The sequence below is a fragment of the Aristolochia californica genome, unplaced genomic scaffold (genome assembly GCF_029961685.1).
Source record: "Aristolochia californica isolate CCGP_79_NKW_82.1479 unplaced genomic scaffold, dmAriCali1.0.hap1 SCAF_10, whole genome shotgun sequence".
Classification (NCBI taxonomy): domain Eukaryota; kingdom Viridiplantae; phylum Streptophyta; class Magnoliopsida; order Piperales; family Aristolochiaceae; genus Aristolochia; species Aristolochia californica.
Genome location: NW_027181771.1, coordinates 32,546,776 through 32,555,389, shown reverse-complemented (window position 1 = coordinate 32,555,389; position 8,614 = coordinate 32,546,776). Strand labels below are relative to the sequence as shown.

Genomic DNA, 8,614 nt, shown 5'->3' with positions numbered 1-8,614 from the left:
TAGTTCTTATGCAAAGAGTTTATCTCCTCTTCCATAGCTTTCAACCATATATTCTTGTTCTTATCTTTCAGAGCTTCTTGAAAATTTTCAGGTTCACCTGCATCAGTAAGAGTAATAAACTCATTAGAAGGATATTTCTGAGAAGGAATTCTACCTCTTTAAGATCTTTTCAATTCAAGTTCAGCCACCGGTTTTTCAATAGGAGTTTCTTCTTCTTCAACTTCTTGAGATGGTTCATTTAGTTGCTCTCCCAATTCAGCATCATTAGGAGTCACATCTTCATGGATAACATCATCATCTTCATGAGATTCTACACTTTCTTCAATAACTGGTGTAGGAAGGGACACAAGAGGCAAGAATGATGTAATATCTGGAGTACTTTGACTTTTCTCAACTTTTTCAAGGTCTTCAATGATTTTGTCTTCATGAAAGACCACATCTCTACTTCTATGCAATTTCCTGTTCTTAGGATCCCATAATCTGTATCCGAACTCATCATCTCCATTTCCAACAAATACACATGGAATAGATTTCACATCAAGCTTTGACATGTTTTCTTTGGGTACAAGCATAAAAGCCTTACAACCAAATACATGCAAATGGGAATAAGAAATGTCTTTTCCTTTCCATACTCTCTGAGGAATATCCTCTCCCAAATGGTAAGAAGGTGACAAATTTATCAAATAAACTACAGTCCTCACAGATTCCCCTAATAGGATTTAGGTAATTTAGTTGTAGAAAGCATACACCTTACTCTTTCCACAATGGTGCGATTCATCCTTTCAGCTACACCATTGTGTTGAGGGGTCATTGGAACTGTCAACTCATGCCTAATTCCAAGTTTTGAACAATAATCTTTAAATGCTCTAGAAATATATTCACCTCTATTATCACTACGTAAGCATTTAAGCTGTTTACCTGTCTCTCTTTCAACCATGGAATGAAACATTTGGAATATATAAAAAACTTTCCATTTGAATTTCATAGTGTAGACCCAAACCTTCCTGGAACATCATCTATAAAAGTAACAAAATAGTCTGCACCACCAAGAGACTTAACATCCATAGAGCATACATAAGAATAAACAAGATCAAGAATCTTTGTGTCTTTCTTATGAGCATTTCTAGCAAAGGTAAGTCTATGTTGTTTACCAAACAAACAATCATCACAAGGAGAAATTTTCATACCTTTAGGTAAAAAGTCCTTCTTTGCTAGAATCTCTAACCCTTTCTCACTCATATGTCCAAGTCTCTTATGCCATAAATTTGATGAGTTTGCTTCTAGGGTTGCAGTCAAGCCTTCATTAATGACTTCTACTTCAGTTTTGTAAAGAGTACATGACTTGATTCCTTTTACTAGTATAAGTGATCCCTTGCAAAGCTTCCACTTGCCATTAACAAAACGACTGTCAAATCCCTCTTCATCTAATATGCCTGCAGAGATTATGTTAAAGTGAATAACTGGGACATACCTTACATCTCGAAGAATCATCTTGCACCCGAGGTTAGTTTTGATGACTATGTCCCCCTTTCCTTTAACTTTTGAAAAACCTATGTTTCCCATTTTCATTGTTCCATAATCACCTGACTGAAACATAGAAAAATACTTTGCATGAGGAGTAACATGGAAGGAAGCACCACTATCAACAATCCAACTTGTTTCAAAATCACTTGCTAGAAGAGAATCTACATCACAAGTCATAATAGCAACTTCATTATCCAACACTATTGTGTTTTCATCTTTTTCATTCTCTTTTTCTTTGGCACAATATTTTCCTTCCTTTTGTGCTTTCTTGAGAAACCGACACTCACTCTTGATATGTCCCTTCTTATGGCAATAGTAGCACTCAAGATCCCTTCTTGACTTTGACTTTCCTCTAGATTTTCCACTCTCTTGAGGTTTTTTACTTTTGTTTCTACCTCTCTTTTCAAACGCCACTGCTTGAGAGTGGGAAGAACCTAGTGATTTTCATTTTGTCTCTTCATTCAACAAGCTGCTAGTGACAAGACTCGTACTCACAATTCCATCTGGAGCAGAGTTGCTCAAAGACACCACTAAGGTTTCCCAACTATCTGGTAGAGAACTCAATAATAGAAGGGCTTGGAGCTCATCATCAAGAACTATCTTCATGGCTGTCAATTGATTACAATGCTCTTTATCTCATTGAGATGTTGTGCAATGGAACCTTTGTCATTGTACTTCAAATTCACAAGTTTCCTTATGAGAAAAGCTTTATTTCCACCTGTCTTTCTCTCATATAAATCCTGTAATTTTTTCCATGATTATTTGGCTGAAGTTTCACTTGAGACATGGTGAAAAATACTATCATCCACCCACTATTGGATATGTCCAACTGCTTTTCTATCAAGTTTCTTCCATTCTTCATTTGAAATATTTTCAGGTTTTTCCCCTTCAATGGGTGCATACAAGTCTTTGCAATACAAATAGTCTTCCATCTTTGCTTTCCATATTATCTAATTTTCTCCATTCAAACCAACCATTCTATTAGCTGCATTTGAACTCTCCATTGGATAAAAAACACACCCCAAACAACCAAATGCTCTAATACCACTTGTTATGGGAAGAACCAATTAAGCAAACTCAATCAAACTACCAAATGCTCTTTATGGAAGGTCTAACAACCAAGCTCAATCATACAACCACAACACAAGATTTACCTGGAAAAACCCTTCAGTGTGAAGGGAAAAAACCACGGGGCAAATCCAAATAATCTTCCACTATTAAATATGGGCTTACAATATCAATTTCTCTCTCGTTTGCCCAAACTTGAGGTTTATAAAATCATGAGAGAAAACAAGTTTCTAATTCAAACGCATTCACTATAATTGAGAGATAACCAAATAAACTGAGGTTAGAGATCACCGGATATGGAGATTTCACCAAAATAAGGATGTAGAAAAAAGACGACTTTGGGGAAGCTTCGAAAACCTTTTTTCTTTCCTTCCTTTTTTCCCCCTCTCTTCTTCTTTCTATTCTCTTGCTCCTCTCGGTCGAAACCCCTTTTCTCTTTTCTCGGCCAAACGTCTTCGCGTTCTATTTCTCTCGCTCACGGCAAAACAACCCTCTTCTGTTTCTCTCGCACACGGGTCTGTCTCTCGCTCACGGCAAACCAACCCTCTTCTCTTAGGTTTTTTCTTTTTTCTTTCTTTAACTTTATCTCTTTCACATGAAAGAGATTAGTGGTGGGCCCACTCATGGACTAGACCCCACCTACTAAAAACAACAAAGTCGAGGGGGAATAAGTTCCACATTGAAAAAGTGAGACAAATTAATAAGGTATAAGATTGAACAATAGGTCTCCTAAGTGGTTAATCATTTTGGAATGTAACCGTGTTTAACCCAACATCCAACAGATATTGATATCTCAAACGGGTTACAAATTAAAAAGAGCATTAACAAGGTAGAATTTAGTTTAGGTCTATCCTAAAATAATTAATCAAAGTTAGAACACATTTTTTAATTAAAAATTGGAAGAATTAGCCCTGACGTTCACCTTTGTGAGAATCGTTAAAGCGTTGCAGCATTCTCTTATTGCTCACATCTCTTGTAGTGATTTGCACAATAACAGCCTTAGTGGAGCTATTCCGGACTTTCTTGGGAGATTGCCCAACTTGAAGATATTGTAAGTGGTAGTTCATGGTTTTATTGACAGAACTGGATATGAATTTCTTGCCCACATCATTAACCTGTTCTTGATCTCACAGGAACTTGGCTGACAATCAGTTCAGTGGGATCGTACCGGAATCTATTGTCAACAACAAAAAAGTAGAACTCAAGTAAGAAGATAAATCTTTCGCAACCTTGTCTGTTTCTTTTTACCAATTTGTTTTAATTTTCATGCCTTCGATATGCCATTTTGCAGAATCGCAGGCAATTCTCAGTTAAGGTACCACGAGAAGAAGAAGAACAATTCACTGGTTGTGGGAGCATCAGTCGCAGGAGCTTCTCTATTTATAGTGGCTTGTGTCCTCTTAGTTGTTCTTCCCAACTTAAAGACAGGAGGAGAGACCGAGGAAAGTGCTGTAGAACAGGATGACATTCCACAGGAAGCTAGTACTGGAACTCCCACAAGAGAAGACCCAGTTACAGAGAGTAACGACCAATTCGAGGAGGTATCGGAAGAGTTTAGAAAGCAGATGGAGATAAATAGTGTGGATTTACTTGCACGAACAGGGCAATATTCAAATGAAGAAGATTCAGATTAAGATTAATACAACAGAAATCGATCTGATTGCTAGCTGGAATGTGCTTCCAAATGTTTAGCCAACATCACTTGCTCGGAGAAAAGAATTACAATTTTAGATTTAAAAAATGCATAAAAGAAAGATTGACTATGCAGTTGAGTTAGTCTGGTTGGAGGGCTCTGATCCCATTTGCTGTTCAACGTCCTCCCTGTATTCATTTGCACCATTATCGTTGGAATGGAAAACCTGTCCAATGAAGCCCGTCTCCATATTCTTTGGCGGTCCGGTAGGCTTACCTTGACCCCCCACTGGAGCTGGCAATATGAAGAAACAAAATTAATTCTGTATCCCTTTGGAAGAGTGCGAGTCTGTAAGACTTCCAATGGGGTTATTCAGTATCGGGATGATTAGGGGAAAGAAGCTTCTTACCTGCGGTGACAGCAGCAATGGCTGCTTTTCTCCTTCGATAGCTCAGAAGCAAAATTCCAACAATGACCCAGAAAACCAGAAACGATGGAATTGATGCACCCAGTATTACGGGGAGTTTGCTCTTCTTCTTCTTGCCATATGAGGTGGATGGTATTGGGGTAGTCCCTGTGTCATCAGTGCTGGATGTGTCACAGGATTTTCCGGAAACACACAGGTTTGGATTGCCTGAGACACTGCAAAAACCAATAGCAAAAGGAATTAAACTTGGAAAACCAGAGCAAGGAATCAATCCACAGAGGACAACGTTTCTGTGCGAAAATTCAAGTCTTCTTCGGAGAGATGTTTATAAGTACTTACACCAATTTTATTTTACTGTTTTTTGAGATGGAAGATGGTAGCGGTCCGCTGAAATCATTATCTGCCAAATTCCTTCCAACAGTTCAAAAATAGAAGGGTCAGCTGTTAGTTTTTAATCAAAAACCCCATTTGCAGGAGGGTCCCCATTTGCACAAACTCAACTTAATTCTTAGTCAATAGCTTGCAAAGCAAAAAGTAAACCAGCAAGTGGGATCTACAGGGAGAGAAAGGGGAAGGGGGCCCTTCCCCTTTCGGTTGGGTATTGCTTGGTAAAGAAAGCCAGGAAGAGAAGGAAAGAGGGCTACCCTCCTGCCCTTCCATTAGTTTTGGCATGGTAAAAAGGCCACCAAGAGATGGAAGGACACCCCCACCCCCAGGTCGAGATGGGAAGACAGACCAAAAAAAAAAAAGAATTTAAGAATATTTCATGAACTTACAACTCTTTGAGTGTGGGCAGAGTTCCTAGAAAATCAGGAATTTCCCCGCTCAAGCTGTTGTTGTGCAAGTCTCTATAAAAACCAGAAACATGAGCTTCCAAATCATAATGTAAAGATTAAGAGCATCCATTCTGTTTACTCTCGATAGTATGTTCAAAGCCTGCAATCACTCACATAGTTTCAACTGCAGCTAAACCGCTGAAGTCTGGGAGAGGACCACTCAGATCAAAACTATTCAGATATCTGCAAATCGGAGCATTGAGATTAGGTTGACGCCAAGCATTTTCCTCCTAGTAAGCAAGAGAGAAAGAGAGAGGGAGGGAGAGGTCATACAGTGCTGTGATTCGCGGAATTTCATTTGAACTACAAGCAACCCAATCCCAAGTGAAATTGGTTGGCAGGCAGGGATCACCACTCCATTCTTGGAGCTTATCGAACTGGTCCTGTAAGAGGGAGAGTGCATCCACTGGCAAGGGAAAAAGAGAAAGCAAACAGGCATCAACAATCCAAATCTTAATTCTTTAAGAATCCAAGTTAAAAAGAGGCAGGAGTAGGGAACTTACGGTCGTCACCATTGGTTCCGTCGTCGAGAGGCCCAACTACAAACACCTCCATGGCACTTATAATGGGCGGAAGGGTTGAAGTGGCTGTGGGAATCATGGTAATCGAAGTATTCCCACTGGCGGTCAGGTTGAAAAATGTGATCTCTGTTGCATTCTCATAAGGAGGCTTTACAGGATCCGAAATCTCTTTATCAATTGTCACTACAAATTCTCTCTTCTGTGTCGAATCCAGTTCAGACATCTCTGCAAAGTACATATTGATGTAGGCAGGGACCTCGCCTTCTGCAAGATTAGTGTTCAGAAGAATGGAATCAGAAGCGGTTAAGGTCGTAAGTGCGGTTTGCAGAACAGCCGATGGAGGTTTATCCGTTGCATCCGTAAGCATGACCAGCGAGTCGCTCGAAACAGATGTTAATCCACTGGCTGTGGCCACCGGCGTCCAAATTCGATCGTAAGTGTCATCAGGGAACCTGCAGTCATCACAGTTTTAGTTTTTTTTCGGTTGAACTGTAGGGATTCATACGTCGTTAGAGATGAATTACCTAATAGTTTCATTTGATCCGAAGTTGAATCTCCTGATCAAGAAGAGCCCACTGGTGGCATCTACTTGATTGTACATATCCGCCTCCAGGCTCCTCACTTCGATGGCGGACACGAAAGGGATGTTGTTAGGCAACGTTTGAGCAACACAGACACTGATTGCATTACTCTTTGCTATATATATCACTTCATAGTACACCCTCAGGTCGATCGACGTCGTGACAGTCACCCAGTGGTTTCCATCGAATTGCAGATCGAAGCTCGGGGGTGAAGATCGCTTGTCGTAGTTGCCGTAGTAAAAGCTCGCTCGAAGGAGAAGGCGATCGCCCTTGTCTACGTCGATGGAGTAGCAATTCTTCTTCCGGGTAGGGAACAACCTGAGGGTGCTCATGCCCTGCGACACCGTGCCTGGTATGACTCGGTTCTCGCCGGTGCTTACGTAGAGATCGTCGGGAGTCCATATAACGTTGTTCCCGTCTAAGTAGCTGTCGGTCGCCCCACAGTCGATGCTGACAAAGACTGCACAATCGAAGGTTAGAACTGATGTTTTATTTCATGGAAAGAGATCAATTAGTACTCCAGCAAAGAAGAAGAGAAGGAGAAATTGATAAACTCACCGGCGGTGGTACGTGAGACGGCGAAGAGGGAGAAGAGAAGTAAGAGAAGGTGAGAGAAGAAGTGGGAACTCGCCATTGTAGCAGACTAAGCTCTCCCACTGTAATTATTCTACTCGGACATGAAGGGTGGAAGTCAGTATTTAAAGACTTTCCAGTATGAATCGGAACGTAGAATTCAAATCTGAAAGTTGGGGCGTCGGACAGAGGATGATGACAAGGTTTTCATGTGGCCTTGAGCCCTGTAGCATGCGTGGACTTTTGGATCATCAACTTGTGAAGACTTGATGATTTAATGGAAGTCGTCGCCGAATTAAAGTGGAGAGAGTAGACTTTGAATCAGTAAACAGCGAATCTCCAGTTGGTCCGGATACTGAAAGCCACTCATCGCATTCATGAACGAAGATATTTTGAGCTGAATAACAAAAATATGATTACTTGTGGAATTTGGACTGCAAAGCTTAAGAGATTTAAAGGTCTGGGAGACATTCCATGCAACCTTCCGTGATCCCTTCTACCAACTCCCATGATTTTGATTGTTTTAAAACCTAAGCAAGTGCACGTTATTGCAGAGTTTTCAATTATTTGACTATTTCTTAAACCCTAAACCCTAAATTCCATCCAGTTTCTATAATCCCTTCTACCAGCTTCCATGAGTTTTCCAATTATTTGACTATTCCTACTTAACTAATGCATCAAGCAATAAAAATGGAATATACCATAAAATCACTATTAAATGTGTAAAAAATAATTATGTTATTTTAAATCAAATATTATTTAAATTATGTCATCCTCTATAAATAAACTGAGATCCTTTAATTTTTTTCAATAATAAAAAAGGATTAAAAACTATAAAATTATATTTTTATTCAAGGAATCAAGTAATCAGACATGAAATACCCTTTTATTTTATGTTTTATTTATTAGAATATATATGGGTAAAAAAAATTATTTTATAATTTTTAAAATAAAAGGGTATAATGGTAGAATAAGTACATAGGTCAAAGGGCCACTTCTATAATCATCGATAGATTCCTTAAATCCCATAGGTCTTATCCAGTTGAATCTGACCATTTTTTTTGTTGAGCAATGGGTACAAAATATATTAGATTGATTTTTCGATCATAGGTGAAATATTCAGCTTTTCATCATCCTCCTATCTCATAAGTACAACATTTGAATCAATAGAGAACCTTTTCTATGGAAACTTTGTAATATTTGAGTTCAAATTTAGTACATACCAAAACTAAGGGGCATCATAGACTAGTAGGTCATATAAGATCTTGTTCCTAATCCCTTATGAATTACTTTCGGTATGTTTGTGATTATATGAGCCCATTGAAAGTATTTTATATTTGTCCGAATATTTTAGGGTCGTTTATATCGGTTTTAGGCGGAGGGAAAATCGTTGACTCTGTTGTTCTTCTCCCACATTTTTTTTTTTTTGCTCTAGTAAGCAAAAATGGGAA

The 8,614-nt window shown here is 39.1% G+C and overlaps 1 protein-coding gene across 1 annotated transcript; it reads right to left on the bottom strand.

The window, feature by feature from the left end:
- Positions 1 to 4,324: 4,324 nt before the first annotated feature.
- Positions 4,325 to 7,224, bottom strand: LOC137943105 (uncharacterized protein At1g24485-like). The gene is made up of 9 exons (XM_068788800.1): positions 7,149 to 7,224; positions 6,534 to 7,050; positions 5,992 to 6,461; positions 5,762 to 5,894; positions 5,603 to 5,671; positions 5,429 to 5,500; positions 4,992 to 5,063; positions 4,635 to 4,867; positions 4,325 to 4,519 (listed from the first exon to the last, which is right to left on the bottom strand). Exons 1-9 carry the CDS (start codon positions 7,222 to 7,224, stop codon positions 4,353 to 4,355), a joined length of 1,809 nt encoding a protein of 602 aa, XP_068644901.1. The 3' UTR covers positions 4,325 to 4,352.
- Between the last annotated feature and the right edge of the window lie 1,390 nt (positions 7,225 to 8,614).